Source organism: Hemicordylus capensis, chromosome 1, assembly GCF_027244095.1.
Source record: "Hemicordylus capensis ecotype Gifberg chromosome 1, rHemCap1.1.pri, whole genome shotgun sequence".
NCBI classification, from domain to species: Eukaryota; Metazoa; Chordata; class Lepidosauria; order Squamata; family Cordylidae; genus Hemicordylus; species Hemicordylus capensis.
In genome coordinates, this window is record NC_069657.1 from 10,559,262 (window position 1) to 10,579,842 (window position 20,581).

The window sequence follows — 20,581 nt, forward strand, 5'->3', positions numbered from 1 at the left end:
GCATGTAGAAGGTCGCAGCTTAAATTCCCCACCTCTCCACTTAAAAAGGGAGCAGATCTGGAAAGACCTTCACCGGAATCCTGGAGAGCTGCTACTAGTCAGAAAAGACCTTTCTGAGATAGTAGATCAGCGGCCACACACTTTCTGAGGCAGCTTCTCATGTTCATAAATTGTGGATTGGCATAAGGCTGGAAACTACACTTAAATGCTCTGAGCTTATCTATACTGGTCCACTTGTTGTGCAAGGCAGCATTGGCATTTCTGACCTGCCAGGGCTGCTGTGCACACGAAAGCCAGCCCTGGCAGGGTTGTGCAAGAGGGCAGATGCCCAATTCCTTTAAAACGGCAAGCAGGCCCTTAAGAGGCAGAACTTGCATCGGAAAGGTGCTTTGAGCAACATGTTGGCCACTGAATGGTGCAGATTGACACACACCTGAGTGACCTATAGGGCTTGCGTTGCCTCTGTTGGACCACTTTGTCCAAACTAAGAATTTAGAATCCACTAAATTAGTCAACATATCCATGGCTTATCCCATATAGGCAAAGCCCAGGATGAGCATTTGTTTTCTTTTTCTATCAATGGCAGGAGTTTTGCTTTATCTGCGTCATGGTTGTTAAATCTTTTTCATTTTTCCAAATCTGTGATAAGTTGAGTAATGCAATGTTTTTTAAAAGCAGTACAGTGGAATAGAAGCTTGTTTAGTACCCAGGTGATCAAATCAGGCTTTACTGAGTAGAGAAAATGCTGCCTCACACATCGCTATATACAGCCTGGCAGAGCCACAAAAATGCTACAGAAGGTATCAGTATTGTGTATATATAAAGCTCTCCTGTCAGTTACGTTAATTACTGCTATAGTCAAGCAGTCTTTTCAACTCATTGCTCAGAATTTGCAAGTGAATCTTGATGGCGCTTGTTGCAGACAAGGCAACTTTGAAAGTCACGTGCTCTTTTCACAACATCTGCTTTTGTATGAGGCAGAAAGGAAAGGGGCCAGGGTGGGGGTGGGTGGCGGGGTAACAAGCAGCCAGGGTGACCAACCCGTAGCAGCTGCGATGGTCATTTGCAGGGCTTACTTGTGTGTTGGTCTCCTCATGTTGCTGTATGTTTTATATTAGTGGGAACATCTGCCCCTCTTCAGAGTTGTGGCACTTGAACTACCGATGCACAATTTTTCTGGCAGCATTTACCCTAATTCCTAAGGATTCTTAACCAATGCTGAAAATCAACTGCTGGTTTAATCAACTTCAGCACAGACCTACAATCTAGACAGGTTTTGTAGGTATAAGTTTAATTCTAACGACAGTCTTGGCAATATTCTTTCCCAGCACATCCGCTGCTGTGCAGATGGAGCCCTTTCCGGCATTTAAAAGCTCAGCTCAAGACCTCAATTCAGTTGAGAGAACAGTAAAGAAAGCAGACAGTGTGCTCCATGATCTTGGGCAACTGAAAAGGGAAATGCATGACATGCTGCAGGTAAAGGAAAGATTACTATTTTGCTGAAATACTTAACAGAAATGGGAAGGCCTTTACAGCAGAATATCTGGCGTGCAAAGATACTGATTTTATTGTAAAGATTTGCAACCTGGAAATGCAGTTTTCATATTTTGGATAATTTCTTCTGCTTGCAGCAAAGAGTATGCCGAGTATATGATCCAGGGAACTCCTTAAGCCCATATGCATCAAGAGTGTTGTTAGCAGGGTGGTGGGAAGGTCAGGTTGTGCTCTGAATAGAGAGAAGAGGAAAACCTGCTTGTACATTCAATGCAGTGTTGGGGGGAGATAGCGTTGGACTAGGAGCAGCGAGTCCTTGGTTCAGATCCCTACATAGCGATGAGGTTCATGGGGTAGTGTTGGATGTCGGCATCTCTCATCTGAACCTACTGTTGTGAGGATAAAATAGGCTTTCCTCGGGTATTTCACGATGAGCTCCTGGAAGTTGTGCTTGTGCCTGGATTGTTGTCATATTGCAAGTTGTTAAATATTTCCTTTAAACTGCACAACATTGGCCTGCCTGCAGATGCTGGACTACAACTGCCATCATCCCTCACTATTGACCATTGTGGCTGGGGATGATGGGAGTTGTAGTCCAAATACAGTTGAAGGGCCGAAGTTGTGCAGTCCTGTTTTATTAGTTAGAAAAGTAAAAAAGAGTATTCCATTAAACAATTTATTTTTATTTATTTTTTTAATTTTTACATTTCTAGACTGCCTTTCATTAAAAACAACCCTTAATTAGCATGAAAAGAAACTTCTTAGTCTTGAAGGAAAATAAATCACATTTTATTCAAGGCACACAGCTATGCTTAGGCCTTCTGAAATGAAAATGAAAATGGTCTCTTGGATCAAAGAGGTGATGGCTGCTGTGTTAGCACTGCATAGGAATACACAAGTATACATAATCACACTCTCCAGTTGCACAAGGCACATCTTATCCAAAGTTGTAGCATACTCTGTAGAGATATACAATATTAACAGTTAAGATGTTTAATTGTTAAGACTGGTTTTACTGTTTAGAAGGTACAGTAAATATTTAGTCCTCATTTGGGGGGAGGGTAGTTGATCCGCTTCCCAAACTAGCAGGGAACGGGGGGGAAAAGGTAAAGCACAAGACAACAAATGCCAGAAAAGGAGGGGAGTGAGAGACAGGTGGGTTGTTAGGACCTAGCAAGACTGGGCATTAATCATCTAACTGGATAATTTTAAAAAATTATATTGAGATTCATTATGTCAAGAATTTGGTTGATTGTGATAGATTCTAGTAATCCTCCCCCCTCCCCCTCTTGTCTTATAGGATGCAAAGGAGTGGAAATCAGACATGAATAATTTCATGAAGGTACTGTGTCACTTTATTATTAGAGTATTTTTAGAACATCAGAATATTTGTCCATTGCTTCTGCATTTGAGGAGGCCACAATATAATAAAAATTATGTTGTCCATCAGAAAAAAATCCAGATACAATACTAGGGTAATTCCTTTGTTATGCCCAATTAAACTGTCACAAAGTGGTGAACAAGCTTTGGAGTTCTTCAGAACTCTTCTTCAGTCTGGGTGTTCAGCAAAACAACAAGGAACATTGGAGAGACAAAGTTGGGTATGATGCTGAAGCAAGGTATCTGGTAGGCCTCCGTGGGGAACAGGGTGCTGGACTAGATCGGCCTTGGGCTTTAACTATCAAGGGTCATCTTATGTTCCTGTGCCTATTTTCCATGGTAGCTAAGAATGGAGCCTTCATGTGCAGAAGCCATGTACATAAGGGTATAAGAAGAGTCTTGCTAGATCAGGACTAGGTTCCACCTAATCCAGCATCTGGTTTCTCACAGTGGCCCACCAGATGCTTGGGGAGCCACACAAGCAGGAGATGAAGGCATGCCCCCCCCCACCTGCTGATGCTCCTCTGCAACTGGTATTCAGAGGTCTCCTGCCTCCGAACATCTGAGGTAGCCTATAGCCATCGGAACTGATAGACGTCCTCCATGCATATATCTTAAGTCCCTTTTCTAAGACATCCACGGTGGTAGTCGTCATCGCATTGTGTGGCAGAGAATTCTGCAGATTAGTTGTTGAATGGTTGTTGGATGATGGAGACAAATCGGAGATGGCTGTCTCCATGATGCTCTTGAGGAGTATCTGTCTGACTAGTGTTGCCAACAGAATGCTAGAGCTGGTCTGATCTAGGAAGGCAGTTCTTACATTCTTGGTAATGGAGAATTAATGTGTGGATTTTGTTTGGATTTTAGCCAAAAGACCCTGTTGCCCCAAGTCTAAATGAACTTCAGGAGCTTTCCAGGTCTGCTATTGTTCAGAGCACTAAGGCATCAAAATCCATACTGAGGGATGCTGAAAAGATCCTGAGAGGGGTGCGCAAGAATAAGAAGGTCCTTGAAGAAAATCTGGAAGCCATTATTCGTGCGAAGGATGGCAATGCCATGCATGCCTTCATTGATGCTTTGACAGCAGACAGGTAGGTTTCTGCTCTTTCCCTCCCTCTCCCCCTTGTTGATATCCATTCTGCATACCTCTTTTTGCTCCCCTGCATTGTGGTTGTTAAACTTTTAGGAGGGTTGTGATCAGTGTTCTCTGTAACAGGGATTGGCTGTTGCAGCTGGGGATTGTGGGAGTTGTAGTCAACAACATCTGGGAATCCCTGTTACAGGGAACACAGCTTGTGATTGGCCTTCAAGGTTCTCCCCTAACCACGACTCCTCCTTTTGTCTGAAACGCACCTCCCAGATTTTCTGTGTTTCCTGACCTGCAAGGCATAATTTTGGGGTCTAGTGTTAAAAGGAACACACATCTCAAAAATAGCAAAGCCATAACTGGGCCAGGGCTACTACCCATTAGACAGACCAGGCAGAGTCCTGAGTGAGAAAATAGGGGACAGCGGTATGCCAGTGGGGTAAAGTGAGTTTCTGTGGTCCTCCAGGGATGCAAGTTGCACAGATCCACTGTGGGATGGAGAAAGAATGGGTCACATGTTCTGGCTGGTGTGGCTCACCAAAGTGTATTTGCCCAGTGTATAATAAAGACTACACCAGCCCTAGACTCATGCCTATGAAGAGCAAACAACTGTATGACTATGCGGTGCGACTTAACTATGAGGATTGCAAGCCTTTGTGCAAGTGTTCTTGGTTTGTGTTTTGCAAAGCATCTAGTGAACTTAAGTACCTCAATACGCGCACAACCAAGACCATTCAGAAGATGTCACAGGTGTTACTCTTGTACATTTAATGGCTTTGACTTAATGAAAAGGTGATTGCCTGTCTAGGTAAGCTGCATATTGTAATCTCAGAGGCCGATGCCCTCAATAGTACAGGAGGACCTTAATATTCGTGGGCTTCCGTTCCTCGTTACAACCGCAGATACAGAAACCGCTAATATTGAGTCATTGGAGTAATGGGGAATTGGAGTTTAGGTTTCTCGGCACCAGAAAACCTTGCTAAAACATGGAATTTCGGGGCAGGAGGTAATGTGGGGGGAAGCTGCCTACCATCTTAGCTGCTCCCCCTGAGTTGTGCTTTGCCCTCAAATGTCGCCAAATTGGCCGAAAATCGTGCCCCCCCCTTTTAAACTGAGCCATTTTGAGGCTTCAAAACACAAAATGGTGGCTGGAAATGACCTCCCAGTCATTTCTTGCCACCCCCAATGTGCGGATACATGAAGTCAACATGTCACCCCCCTTCTTTTCCGTGTATGCTGAGGTCGAGTGTTTATTGCCTGACTGCGGATACGCGAATCTGCAGATGTAGAGTCTGCTGATTTTAAGGTCCTCCTGTACCATCCTTGTGCAAGTTCCTAAGGACAAGAGCATGTATAGAGGTGTTCTCAGTTCCATTCCAAAACAGTGGGGCTACCTGTCTTTAGATATCTGATAAACCTTGAGCATATTGGAAACACTCTGAGGCTTTCTGTTCTTGCTGACTTGGTAGCTAAAGTTAGGTGTTTAAGACGCCAAAGCCACCCTCTGATTCAACCCATCATAAGTGGCACAAGTCTCGACATCGAGAGTCCCATGTCAAAGGGGCTGCCCCTCCCAAGAAACATCGGGAGAAGTCTGCCAAAACTGGATGCGAGGAACTTCCCTGACAATTCTCCAGTTGGTGCCGGTGACTCCTCAATCTCGTCCACTGACTCCCAAGGTTGTAGAGCTTATTTTATTTATTTATTTATTTATTTTTTAATTTTTTTTTGCATTTATATACCGCCTTTCGTTAAAAAGACAACAATCTCTTCTGTACCCACAACTTGGCGTCCTGCTTCGACACCGAAGTCAATACTGGTCGCAATGTCGACCATTCGTCACTGTGAGTGCTCCCTGTCACCCGCTACGACACCGATTCAATCTCTATCCCCAGCCACTCCAGACACAGCACACTCTTTGTCCTTCGTCTTCCCTTGACATCACCGCTTTGTCCTTCATCTTCTTTGACATCACTGCCTAGGGTGACGATTTGGAAGCTGGCTTGGGGCCGGGTAATGCCCAGCGCCTTTTTAATATGCTAAACTCCACTGAAAGCACACCATCGATATCAACCTTTTATGGATTCTTAAGCCACGGTCTCGACACTGAAGAGGAAGAAGAAGAAGAAGGAACAGCATTCTCGATACCAAAAACGCTAGGAACTTCACCTTATTGGGCATGTCTCTCTGCTCATTCTACACCTTTGGCTTTCTGGAGCACTTACTATAATCTTGACTGATTACTATGATTCTGATTCGTCTTCTACTACCACAGGATCCTCTGAACACCCTGATGAGCCCCCACTCAAAGTAGTGCCAAATGACGACGTCTCCTAATGAGGAGATCAGTGTTCCATCTAAAGCATGCCCAAGGTTTTTGATGTCTGCTCAGTAAATTTTAGATCCCACTCAGGTTGAATCAGGAAGGCTCCACTCTGAATGCATGTGTGCACACATTGCTTTGATACTGTCGCCAGAACAAAACTCATTCTGCACACAGATGAAAAAAATTAGAGAGAACACTGGAGGAGATGCGTTTCTATCACCGACAAATCTCTGAGATGGCTTCTGTGCTTGAACTAGATGTCTTCAGCTCTGGTTTCTGTCAGTTTTCCAGCCAAACGTGGACAGCACTCAGATGCTGCTGACAATCCCTTACCCGATTCTGGTTTCACTCCAATGGTGGACGAAAGAAGTCAACCTGCTACCAGGAGTCCCCTTCCAAGTGCCTTAGCCTTCTGCCTGGGTCACGACGGATGCTTCCTGGCAAGGCTGGAGAGCCCACTGAGGAGATCTATGAGCACAGGGTCTGTGGTCTCCAAACCAGCGCCAAATGCATTTCAGCTTTTTAGAACTGCTGGCAGTGTCCCAGGCACTCAGATCCTTCCAACTGTCTCTGGCAGGCAAGGTGGTCCAAATCAGCCTGGACAATACCACAGTGATCACTAATCTAAATAGCCAGGGATGGACCATCTCCCGCTCTTTTTGCATGCTAAGCCTATGAATTTGGAATTGGGCCATAATACAGTGAATTACCTTGACCGCGATCCATATCAAGGGTGTGGAGAACATCTTAGCAGATCCTTTGAGCAGGTCACAACTTTTCTACAACAACACAAATGGGAAATCAATTTGCAGTACCTCCAGCGTCTGGGGCTCTCCGGAGGTTGACTTGTTCACAACATCCGTGAACAAGAAATGCCCCCTGTATTGCTTGAGAGCCGGCATTGGCCGCAACTCCAGAGGGGATACCTTCCAATTCAACTGGGGTCAAAAGTTGTTGTACATCTTCCCTCTTTACCCTCTTTTGAACAGAGTCCTGGCAAAACTCCTGCAGGAATCTGAACATTTTATATTGATTGCCCCGTGGTGGCCGCGACAACCATGGTTTCAACAGGCACGACTGTCAAAGGGTTGCCACAGGCATCTGCCTCAATGCGAGGATCTTCTGCTACAGGAGGGTGGGAAGCTCCGTCATCCCAACCTGAAAACCCTAAACCTGACTGCTTGGAGGATAGGCTTTTAAATGACATCCTCCTCAGTTACAGGAAGAAATCTACTCGTGTCAACTACAACAGCAAATTGAGGTGATTCAGGCTGTATGCTTAGAGGCATGGTTTTCAGCCTCATTCTGCTACTTCTTGCCAAGTCTTATGATACCTTACAAGCCTAAAGCAACAGAAGCAGGCCAACGTCTCCATCAAAGTCCATCTTGCCACTGTCTCTGCTTGCTATCCCGGATGGGACAAAATGACAGCCTTCTCACATCCAGACTCCAAGAGATTTCTCAAAGGTCTGAACAACCTCTACCCACCTGTCTGATGGCCTACTAAGCTGTGGAGTCTGTCCTTTGTTCTCTCTGCTCTAGGAGCCTCCATTTGAGTCCATGGCTACAGCCCTTGTGACTCTAAAGATGGCCTTTCTATTAGCCATAATGTCAGCCTGACAGGTGAATGAGTTAAATGCCCTGCATATTGATGCCCCCTATACGAAATTTCATGAGGACAAGGTAGTGCTTCGCTTGAACCCTGAGTTTAGGCCTAAAGTGGTTATAGACTTCCACATCAACAGCGACATCATCTTACCTACCTTCTTCCGGAATCCTTCGACGGCTCTAGAGTGTTCCTTGCATTCCTTGGATGTGAGGCGTGCTCTCCTCTTCTATTTCCAGTTGACCAAGCCATACAGAAAGACAAAGCACCTTTTTGTCAGTTATAAGGGTGAAGTGAAAGGTTGCCAAATCTCCAAACAGAAGCTATCCCACTGGATTGTAGAACTCCTTTTCCTGGCATACAAGCACCAAAAAGTGGAGCCCCCAAAGACTGTTTGGGCTCATTCTACCAGAGCTCATGTTCTTCACCAAAGTTCACACTCCAGTTTCCTGCAAACCAGCAGTATCAGACACAGGCCTGAGTTTAGCTTTTTGAGCCAGCAAGGCTGGTCTCAATCCCAGTGCGCTCACCACGTGTCTCTTGAAAATGGTGTTTGTTTTTTATGTTTTTAAAAACTTTTTGTGCACCACCCAGAGCCTTTGGATGGGGCAGTCTAGAAATGTAATAAATAAATAATAATAAAATATAAAACTATAACTCCCAATTTTATAAATAGAATAAAAATTGTTTTATGAATAGAATTGTAAAATACACTTATTTCCTTAAGTATTTGTGTGTGTGTTTTGTAATAGTGCATATGTGCGCACACCTCCTTGATACTACTGCCCAGAACCAACTTCATTCCGCTCACTGGCGGAAAAAATTAGAGGGAACACGGGTGGGCGGGGGAATGGTCTTAAGAAAACTCTCTCAATGTTTTAAGCAAGTGTTTTTGTCTGCATTCAAACAAAAGCCTATGGTCTGGGCCCATTGAATTTTAGCCTATCCAATCCTTGAAAATTTCTCATTTCTGGAATTTCATTCTCTCTTTATCACTCTCCCTGGTCCACCCAGCATCAAGAATTGCAATTAAATTTCCTGTGCTTTAAAAAAAAAAAACTTTGCATGAGTAAAGAACTTCTCACTCAAGAAGAAGCTTTAAGCCCTTTCCTCCTTTCTCTTTTAGAGATATGCTGGAGGAGATACGGATTAGAAAAACTGTAGATGAATGGATTAAAACAATCAGCCGGGAAATTCAGGTATAACTTTTGTGATTACAGCAAACTGAACAAGAAGGATCTCTGACTTCTACGAGGCATTTATGTGATGGTTAATTAGTGATCCACAGTCCAGATGTGGCCTCCAAACAATTTCACTTGACCCTTGGTCACCTTCTCAAGCAATGCCCCCCCTCCCACTTTCCCATGTGTGAGAGAAAGAGATTCAACATTGCATCTCTCTTTTGGTTTTGTACATGATCATGTAAATTTATGTCTTTGTACATAAAGAGCAGTGCCTCTATACATGTGCTATATAAGCATGAACAAAGTTCTTGAAACCAAGGCAAAGTTCTATAATTAATAAGCAGTAATAATCAAATGGTGATTTAAAAAAACAAGTAGTTCATTCTTGTCCAAACAGCAAGTACTATAAACTATTTGCCAGTAGTAGGTTGTTGGCCGGATCTATTTCAACCTCCCACAGTCTTCATCAGTGGCCCAATCAGTAAACTGAATTAGAGCTTACAGATTTGCACACCCCCTCTGCTTTAGATTTTAACAAACTCTTACTCCATAATTACTCCATAATTTATTTCAGATGGGGATGATGGGAGTTGTAGTTCTGCAACATATGGAGAGCTACACATTGCCTAGCCCTGGATCTACTTGATTGCTCCATCATAAAACCTTTACTCTACTTAGATCACTTCTTTGAAAGCATGAATGATCAAAGTTGCCCACAAATCTCTTATTTAACACTCAGTTATCACCTTGTTGACTGTTTTGTCTGTCTGGTCTTTAAGGATGAAATGGCAAGAAAGGATTTCCCCAGTACCCAGACCATCAAGCATGTGAAGCCTGTCAGAGAAATCAGAGCAAAATCTCGGTACCTCCAAGGAATCTCAACTAAAAGGCTCCTGCCTGTAGCAAGGACCTGCCAAAAGGAGGTGAGAATGCAGAGTTGAGCTTTTAGTTGTCAGGAGGGGCTCTGGGGCTTGACCCAGGAGCCTTGTGGCACGAGGCTGGGACCAAGCTGAGTGAGTTGCCTGGGACTGTGTGTGCTTGGAAACTCTTCAGAAGAGAATAGGAGTGTGAAGCATCTATCCCTATATTCGTTGCATGCACACATGAATTTCCTTTTTCTCTGTAAATGGGAGTAGGGGTAAGCAGGACAGAAAACTTAAAACCGGAAGCATACAGCCTGGTTGGCGGCAAAGTTAAAGCTGTGGCAGCATGAAACTACATGAAATGTGCTGAATATTCCCCCCCCCCATCAAAATGTTTCAGTTTAATTATTTTTGGCTACTGGGAAAAGGTTTTGAGATAGTCACATAAAATTAATATGCCCCCGCCCTGCCCGCCCCCCTTTGCATGCTTAATATAAATCAAACATGCTAAATGGAATCCAAATCAATATAGGGCATTGGAAAATTGCCCTTTTTTGCTGCCTTATGAAATCGGACCCTGAGTTCTTCGAAATATAACTAAATGTAAACATTGCATGCTAGCATAGCTAATTTTGTTCATTGGCCTAGTTGGCTAAGTAGTCAATCCAATCCTTCCATACAACCCATCTTTTGCCCAAGTTGGCATAACTTCTGTAGTCCTCAGCTTCAATTGAAACAAAGCATAAATATGTGTAACTGCATTTGCTTGAATTCACCCCCTTCCTCTCCCTCCATCCTTCACTTTTGAAATGACCTTTGAACACTGTGAGTGGGGATGATGAAAGTTGTAGTCCAGCTACGTCTGCAAACCCAAAGTTGGGATCCCCTGAGTTAGGGTAAGTTAAGGGGAGCAACTTGCCTAAGGCCTGCCTTTTCAGCTATCATTGCTAAGCAGGGATTTGGATCAAGTCTCCCTTGTGAACTTTTATTGAAAGGCGGTATATAAAGATCCATAATAGTAATAATAGGCCACATCTAGTACTTCTGTCCATTGCACCACATTGCTTTTTAATGTAACCACTCAACTTTCTAATATAAACTTCAAGGATTGTTTTCTGTTGAATGCAGGGATCTCCAAAAACCAGCAAAGAGATGCAGAATGAAGAGCATCTCACTCAGATCTATGGCCGGCCGATTTACCAAGGTCACAGGAGCACGCTTAAGAGAGCTCCGTATCTGAGGTTCAATTCCCCTTCTCCCAAATCAAAGCCTCCAAGACCTAAACTGGTAGAATGTGTTAGAGGTAGGTAATCTTCTCCCACTCCCCCCTTAAAAGAACCCAGTGTTTCCAACATTGTCTGCCTCGATTTCCGCTTAACTATTCTGTTTTGCTTTGATCTTGTTAGACTTCTTTATATCTCTTTCCTTAATTCCCTATTTGTAATGGCTGCATTTGAAGTTCCTTTGCTTGTTCTTACTGCTCTACACAGAGAAGTGAGGTGGGCTCACAGGAGGGAACTATGTGTGGCATCAGACTTCTGTTTCATGTCCTATCTTTCAGTGGCTTTAGCTGGCAGTGAAAAGGGACAAACTCAAGTCCTGTTCGTAAGCCACAGCAAAGATGCTGTATGCAAGTACAGTGAAGTACAGTGTCTAAAGTGGGGCTGGAAGTCCCACCCCATCAGTCATTTGCAGCAGTGCCTCTCTCTCATGGTTAGTTATAAAACCATCAGCACTGTGAAGAGGTTCTCCTCAAACATAAGAATTTGTGTTTAGTACTGAAATTGTTTTGACAAGGTTCTGGACAAACAGAAGAAAGTACTAGTTCATGCCCCTGTTTATCAATCAATCAGCTTTATTTCGATCAACGACCAGAACAGCCCTGTTTATCTGTTATATGTTGCTTAGTTTTTATGCTTAGTTTTTTGGGGAGAACCTAGGGATATGGATTGTGATCCGTTGCATTAATAAGGAATGGGTTCTGCGCCTGCGCAGGGACCTTGTTGGTAGATTGACTAGTTACGCCCACTCCTTGTTACGCCCACTCTGCCCTGCATGTGCTCTATGCTTCTGTTGAAATTGGCAGTTGGGGGCGCCATTTTCCCAGTTTCTACTTGACTGCCAAAGTGTCAACATCTCATTGCTGGCTCCTCGGTTCATCTAGATTAAATAGAGAGAAAGATAAGAAAATAATTTTTATTTGCATTGAACTTTGACTGTTTTTCAACAACTCTAACATTTAACAAACTGCCTATGTGGATTTGGATTTCTTGTGTCTTGGAGCCATGGGGCTGTAGCCTCAGGATGTGCCTTTAACGGCAATGGAGACTAAGAAAACATTTAAGCGTTGTGTGGACTGTCAGGCTATGTTACCATCAACGGTCTACCATGATTCATGCCTCCTCTGCTTAGGAAAACAGCACAATCCAACAGCATGCAAAATATGCTGTTCTTTCTCCAAAAAACCTTGGAAAAATTGGGCAATGTGTCTGCGTGCAGCGCTATACGACAAGGTGCTTTGTCCACTGACTCTGAGGCCAAATCACCCCTCAACATCGTGGAGCAGGTCAATGCTGGGCTCAGCATCGAACATGCAAGGCTCAGCATCGAATATGCAAGGCTCTGCTGATATGCAGTCTAAAACCACTACAAAAAGCACAGAGCCAGTATTCAAGAGACCAAAAGAGGTCCCGATACCGACTCATCGACATAAAGACCAAAAAAAGAGGAAACACTCCTTGGATGAGGAGGATTCTCTGCCATGAAAGAAGCATTGGGGCAAGTCGAAATCAAAGGACAGCACACCTTCTTCAACTACACTACAGAGTTATAGCCTGCTTTCAGTGTTGCTGGCTGCTCCAACAACATTGAAAGCACAGCCTTTGACGTCGACATAGGAAAAACTGCCGCTGGCATCAACCATGAACTTGACTATGGCATTGATGGAGCAGAACATCCATTTCCCAGGCTCGATGTCGACATCGACATTGACTGTGCCTTCAGTAGCAACCACAATGCCGGCAGGTTTACCGTGCTTGCCATTTGCCTCGGTGCAACCCAGAAGAGTTCTTCAGCTGTCTCCAGCATAAACTCTGGTGCAATCCCCTTCAACATAAGCATCATGTGGGGGCAAGGGGGAGACTTCATTGACTTCACCTCAGACCATGATCAGGATGATGGTGCATCTTTGGATCCAAATGCAACCAATACATTACTGCCTATGCTGGATTCAACAAAGAGTACCCCTTTGGGGTCGACTTTTTGAGCAGTGGCCTCTATATCGAACAGGATGTCGAGCAGGTTCCAGTGTCAATACCGAAGACACTGTCAGTGTCGCCGCAGCGTATTGCTACATCAGGGACTACGATGCCTATGTGGCTGATGTTTCCTTTACAGGTTCCAGACCCTTTGGTGCCAAGGTCTTTCCAATTGTTTACACGAAGAACAGGGCCAGCTGTGGCAGCAACATTGCCATCTATGACTTGGAAGTCGCTTGTACAGTATGTGAGCTCTCAGGGGCTCTGGCAGCAGGGAGTGCCTAGCCACCAGGGTCGCAAGGAAGTTACACACTCTTGTGGTTTTTGCCATACTCCTACTATTGCATTGCCAGTTGACTATGCTGAATTTCAGCTGTGGAAGGCTCAACAGGCTTTGTAGCGCCCTTTGTGGATTGTCCCAGAAAAGCAGGTACCGCAACTTACGGCTACTAATGCTGCAACTACTATGTTGACTGCCTGCCAGACACAAGCTGTTATGCCTGAGCACCTGAAACAACCTGTGCAGCCTCCTGCACCACATCCAGGTACAGGTTGAGTATCCCTTATCCAAACTGCTAGGGACCAGAAATGTTCCGGATTTCGGACTTTTCCGGATTTTGGAATATTTGCATACATAATGAGATATCTTGGGCATGGGATCCAAGTCTAAACACAAAAGGTTACTGTACACTGTGTTTTTTTAAAAGGTTTTATTTATAATATAAAAACAAATAAGCATTGAATTTACGATCACTACAGGTATCTGTAAATGTAATGAAAACTAATTGCTAGGAAATTTTCAACGCAATAATGTTGCTGGTCATGTTAGACTCAAACATGGCCATTTTAGGTGGAGATGAAATTCAGATTTCATGTGAAAATAATGTTTTTTTTGTACTTACTGAAAAAAGCTTGATCTCTGCTTACAAAAGAAGATAAATGCAACACCAAAAAACAGAACTACAAATGGACTGAGAAACCTGAGGGAGAGGGTACATCATTGTTGACATCATCATGAGAAGGAACATCAGAAGCAGTTGAGGGACCAGGAAGTGGATCCTCTAGGGATGAGGAGGCATTCTGCTGGATGGCATTTTTGAATGTTTCTTCCAGTCATCTGCATCTGCCTCATTTACAGTGGTTTTTGTCTTAGAAGTCTCTCTTTGATTTTATAAACTGACATGATTTCTTGTTCTGTTATGAATGCACACTGCTCTAGTCCTTCAATAAGCCCATCACACATTTTCACCATGTCATCTATAGGCACTTTTTCTGCAGTGTTAACAACGTCATCTTCTTCGTCATTATTATAACGATCACCTTGATTCAGAACCATTTCAGCTATTTCACCATCAGTCAATGAATAAACAACTGGAGCCTCATTATCGATGTTAAAAACTTCTTTGATATCCACTTCTTATAGCTTGCTGACGGACTCTGAAGGTGTATTTTTTGCATATGTAAGGAGGTCAGACATTTCTTTCTCAATGGACATACAGAATCCTTCAAAGTCATCGCCTTGTTTATCACCATCACTGAACATATCCTCAGGCCAGAGGCTGTGCCAGGCATGCACAACTGTGTCTTTAGTCACTGTGTTCCAAGTGTCGGCAACTGCATATACGGCATCCTTCATGCTAAATGCCTTTTGAAAACCTGCCACACCCACGCCTCTGTTCACTGCTGCTAGCATGCTGTTCAAGAAAATGTCTTTATATTTACTCTTCATTGCTCTAAGGATACCTTGGTCACTTGGCTGAATTAGTGAAGTCACATTTGGGGGAAAGTACATGGCATAAACATTATTTTTGATAAGAATTTCAGCTTGAGGTTGAGTGGAACAGTTTTTAATGAATAACAAAATCTTGCAGTCATCAACCAGTCCAGCTTCGAAACCAATCAGAAAAGATGTCTCTGGTGATCCATGCCTTTTTGTTAGCATAATAATAGACTGGTAAGAAATTCACTCCTTTAAAACAGGGAGGGTGCAAGCTTTTGCCTATCACAGCAAGTTTACACTTATGCATGCCTTCTGCATTAGCTCATCCCAGCTCAGTTATTCTGTCCTTGACATCTTAATTCCTGTAGGGGCTGTCTCATCAGCTGTGGTCAGTGTCTTTCTGGGGCAATAATGCCAAAACAGTGCTATTTCATCAGCATTATAGACTTGTTCTGGCGTCAGATTTTCATCAGCGATGACCTTGGCAAACTCATCAGTAAATTTCTCAGCTGCTTCGTGATCAGCAGATGCTGTATCACCACAAATCTTTAAAAAATTAATGCCATTTAAGAAAAAAATTCTGCAACCAGCCTGTTGAATATTCACAGTACCCTTCAATTTTCAGCTCATTGTGATAGATCTTTGCTTGTAAGATGTTTCACACTTACACCGCTGTCCAGTTTCTCCAACAGCTTTATTTTTCTGTGCTATAGATAAACATAAATGCTTCCTCTTTTTCTTTTCACTGTTAACCATAGGAATATCTGCAGGTCTTTTTGACATTTTTGACAATACACTGTACTGCACCTTTACAAAATAGAGCAGACACCGACAGAACACCAAAACAGATGCCAACAGAGCAAGTGCCAAACTGAGCAGGGAGTGGAGGAGGGGGGCTTTCCCCTATCACCCACCCTCCCTCATCCCCCTCCGCTCCTTTCCCTTCCCATCCTCGATTGCACTTCAGCAGTGGCAGCGGCTGCTGCTCCAGCTCCCGGGCTTTTTATCCCCCGCTCACCTTCGTCTTGAGTGAGCTGAGGCGTTTGGGGTTTTGTTTTGGTACGAGGTGCTCAGCCGCAATGGGTTGGTGCTGCAGGCGCATGCCATGGTGGTTTCCGGATTTTGGAGCATTCTGGATTTCGGATATCCGGACTAGGGATACTCAACCTGTACTCTTGTGCCGAAGAAGAAGAAAACGAAGACAGTGTCCCCGGAAGCTCTGCCTCTGGTTGGAGATGGTGATGGGTATTCTACAGAGTCCACTGCCATGTATTCTAATGGGACAAGCCATCCCTGGATGTGCTTCCAAAGAGATCAACTTTCCTGTCGGAAGAGTTAAAGGCCTACTGTGCCTTAATAAGAGAGATAGCAGAGGCTTTGGGAATGGAGTTGAAGCTGCCAGAGATGGATCTAAAAGATCCTGTTTATAATATGATGGCAGCGGCTAAGACCTCACATCCATTCGCCCTTCCTTTCTATTCTGCTGGTCATCACTAAGGCGGCTCAGACAGCTTGAGAGGTACTGCAGACCTCATCATCAACATCTAAGCAATTGGAGGGATTATATAGGATACAGGAGGAAGAAAATGCATACTTACTTTGTCCTCTTGTTCTGAATTCGATGGTGCTCAATTGTGCTTCTTCTTCAAAAGCTGGACACGGCCATACAATGCCTTCTGATAAAGAAGGCAGGAAACTGAATGTTTTGGGAAGAAAGGTTTATACAACTTCAAGTTTGGCTGTCCAAATTGCCAATTATGCATCATGCATGGCTCGATATAATCATTTTCTATGGGACACTTTACTCCAGGATTCTACTTTGCAAATTCCAGAGGAGTTTCAAGATCGATATGCAGAAATATTTGAAAAAACTACTGCTGTCTCTAGGCAGCAACTTAGTCAGTTCAAGCACCTAGCAGAAACAGTCACTCACCATGGTGACTGTGGTGACTTTATATTACCATGCTTGACTGAGGACTACATCCCTGCAACAGGACATGCGTGAATGTGTAGAGAACCTGGCGTTTGATGGGAAAGGCCTTTTTAGTGAGAGCATGGATTCCACAATGAAATCATCAAAGGAAGTCGAAGTTCACTACCAAAACATTTATGGCATCCACATTAACTACAGTGACAACTTCCTGCTACTGTCCTTATGGACACCAGCCATCTGTGTACAGGCAACAGGATAGATGGGATATCCGCTATCAGTAACGCCTGTACCAAAATAATAAAGGATTTGGACAAAGAAACAAAGGCCAAAACAGGCCTCCCAAGGACAATAATAAGCAGACTCTTTGATCTGCTCAACTATCCACTGCATAAACAACAGCAGATGACTGCCAAAACACACAACACCTGCCTTGTGGTTGCCCACAATTCCATCAAGTTGGCAAGCCATACCCAAGCATGGCACCACATAAGCTCTGATCAATGGGTACTTTGAATTATCGAGACTGGCTGCGCTATAGAGTTGAAAGCTTTACCTCCATTCTCGGGACTCAACTACACCAGAGCAATGTCTATGTTGTTGGAAGAAGTGCAGGTGCTTCTGGCGAAGCAGGCAGTCACCCTTGTGCAGTGGATGGAGAGACTGGCTGGCTTTTACTCCCGTTACTTTCAAATCCCAAAGAGGGATGGGGGAATTTAGGCAATCATGGACCTTCAAGCTCTCAACTGCTTTGTGTGGGCACGCAGGTTCAGAATGACGACGTTGCAAGGGATACTACCTCTCCTGTGCAAGGAGGAGTGGGTGGCAACGATAGATTTGAAGGATGTATACTTCCACGTGAGCATTCAAGAGGGCCACCGCAAATACCTAAGATTTACAATGGGAAATGTAGTGTTCCAATACACTGTCCTTCCCTTTTGGATTATCAACAGCCCCACGTGTGTTCACAAAAATCATGGCTGCGGTAGTGGCATACTTACGGACGGAAGGCGTTGTGGTTTTCCTGTATTTAGACGACTGGCTGCTGATGAGCGATGACAAAGAAAGGTTACGTTCGCAGATCCACTATGTGTTACAGCTGTTGCGGGATGTTGACATCGACATCAACTGGAAGAAGTTGAATCTGGAACCACAGACACACACATGTTGTATTGGAGCGATTCAGGATGTGTGGTTTAAAAAGGGCATTCTTACCAACAGAACGCTATCAGCAGATCAGGGACCTGATACATTGTTTCACCAAGACCCCAGTACAGTTCACGGAAAGTATTCAGTGGTTAATGGGACTGATGGCATCCTGCAATGCCACGGTGCATTACGAGTGTCTGGGTATGAGGCCTCTGTAGAAGTGGTGCCTCAGGAACTTCCACCCCAATGTTAACTGCCAAAAAAAGTTGCTGACACTCCCACAGATGATACTACACTCTCTACACTGGTGGACGATAGAGACCAATCTGTTGGAAGGGGTCCCATTCAAGCCTTTAACACACACACACCCAGTGGGTAATGACAGGTGCTTCCTTGCTGGGATGTGGGGCCCATTGTGCCGAGCATCAGATACAAGGGTGGTGGACAATACAACAGACTCATTGTCACATAAACTACTTGGAACTGATGACTGTATGGCACTGAAAGCATTTAAGCTGTTGCTCAGGAACAGAGTGCCAGTTGGACAGCATGACGGCCATTGTGTATCTAAACCGACAGGGCAGAACAGTGTCCCATTCCTTCTGCTCCTTGAGTATACAGATTTGGGAATGGTGCATTTGCCATGGAGTGTACCCTCTAGCCATACACATAAGAGGTGTGGACAATATATTGGTGGATGACCTCAGTTGTTTGAAGTAACCAACACCACACATGGGAGATGAACAGCGTGTATCTGCTGCGGGTTTTCGACTTGTGGGGACAACCAACTTGTTTGTGACTGCTGCCACCAAAAAATATTGGAGATACTGCTCACGTGCAGGGGTTGGCAGGAGATCCGTAGGAGATGCATTTCAACTTCAGTGGGACAAAATGTGTTTCCGCCACAGCCATTAATCAATTGTGTGCTAGCACCGATCATGAGGGACAACTCTGCCTGCATACTGGTGATGCTGTGGTGGCCACCGCAGCCATGGTTTGCATCACTTCTCAAACTCTCGAGGAACAGTTTCCACAGGTTCCCTCTTCAGCCGGACCTTCTAGTACGGGGCAGTGGAATGGTGCAGCACCCAGATGTAAAGACTCTGCAGATGACAGCATGGAGAATAGGATTCTAAAGGAAATTTTGCTAAATAATTGAAGGCTGTCAACAAGAAAGAATTATAGATGCAAATGAAAGAGATTTGCAATCTATGCATGTAATCATGGTTGCTTCCTAGGAAGGCCACTCTGACACAGGTGTTACTGTACGTGACCTCCTTGAAGATTAGTGACTTGGCAAATGAAAGTGCATCTAGCTGCAGTATCGTCAAAGCACAAAGGGTGGGATGGGTCAACAGTGTTCTCCCATCTGGACTGCAAGGGATTTTTTGGAGTGAAGAACAGTTTATATCCTCTAATAAGGAAACCAGTGTAACAATGGAGTTTGTCCTTGGTTTTGAGGCCCCTTTTGAGACAGTGACAAAGGCATCTCTCAAACTGGTCAGTTTAAAAACAGCATTCCTTATTGCCATTACTACCGCCAAGCAAGTAAGTGACTTGACAGCGTTGCGTATAGATATTCCTTGTACTCAGTTGTATCCACACAAGGTGGTTATGAGGCTAGATCCAAGTTTCCTTCCTAAGATAATGATGGCGTTCCATTTAAATCAAGAAATTACTCTATCTACCTTCTTTCAAAATCCAGAGACACTATTAGAAAGGGCACTGCACTCTTTGGATGTTCGTCGTCCCCTGATATACTACTTAGAAACAACAAGAGCAAATAGGAAAACAAAGAAACTTTTTGTAGCTTACAAGGGAAAAGGCAAGTGCCAACCAATCCCCAGACAGAGACTAGCACATTGGTTGGTGGAGTTGATTGTGCAAATGTACAAGCAGCAGGGTGTGGACCTCCCACATACTATAAGAGCACATTCAACAAGAGTATACGCTCCCTCAACAGCACATCTGTCGGGGATAAGATTTCCTTATGAATGCAAGGCATCACGATCCAGATAAACAGGTTACTCAACTCTAACTGATCGATCTGTTGTATTCATAAGATCCTCCTGAACCTCCCCGCTACAGTAATGTTAAAAAAAACCACAAAACCCATATATGGTTACAGGCAGATCGTCAAGATATGGCGGTCTGCAAGAAACTGGGAAAGTGGTGCCCCCAACTGCTGATTTCAACGGAAGCACAGAGCACATGCAGGGCAGAGTGTGCGTCACAAGGAGCTAGTTGAACTACCCGCGAGGACCCTGCACAGGCGCAGAACCCATTCCTTATGAATAAAATGGATCACTATCAGATCATCAGTTACAAGTGAGCAACCTGGGTTTTTTTGGTAGCAGGGTACATGCCTTGCTTATATAAAAACCCTCCATTCTTTTTTTTACTTATACATTTTTTGGTAAATTAGATCAGGGATTCTCAACATGTGGGTCTCCAGATGTTATTGAACTTCAACTCCCATAATCCCCAGTTCCAGTGGCCTTTGGTTGGGAATTATGGGAGTTGAAGTCCAATTACATCTGGGGACCCACACATTAAAAATCCCTGAATTAGACTATGAAAGACCT

General features: G+C 44.1%; 1 protein-coding gene across 10 annotated transcripts in view; it reads left to right on the plus strand.

Moving 5' to 3' along the window:
• KIAA0586 (KIAA0586 ortholog) overlaps window positions 1-20,581 on the plus strand; it is a 165,248-nt gene that overhangs the window by 26,726 nt on the left and 117,941 nt on the right. For all 10 annotated transcript variants that reach the window (XR_008306756.1, XM_053248537.1, XM_053248533.1 and 7 more), the window contains 6 exons: window positions 1,329-1,476; window positions 2,795-2,836; window positions 3,742-3,965; window positions 9,020-9,092; window positions 9,857-10,000; window positions 11,069-11,243. Coding sequence is in view for 9 of the 10 variants with exons in the window: in XM_053248537.1 (XP_053104512.1) it covers window positions 1,329-1,476; window positions 2,795-2,836; window positions 3,742-3,965; window positions 9,020-9,092; window positions 9,857-10,000; window positions 11,069-11,243 (806 nt within the window). In the remaining variant the exon portion in view is untranslated. The remainder of the gene's footprint in view (window positions 1-1,328; window positions 1,477-2,794; window positions 2,837-3,741; window positions 3,966-9,019; window positions 9,093-9,856; window positions 10,001-11,068; window positions 11,244-20,581) is intronic.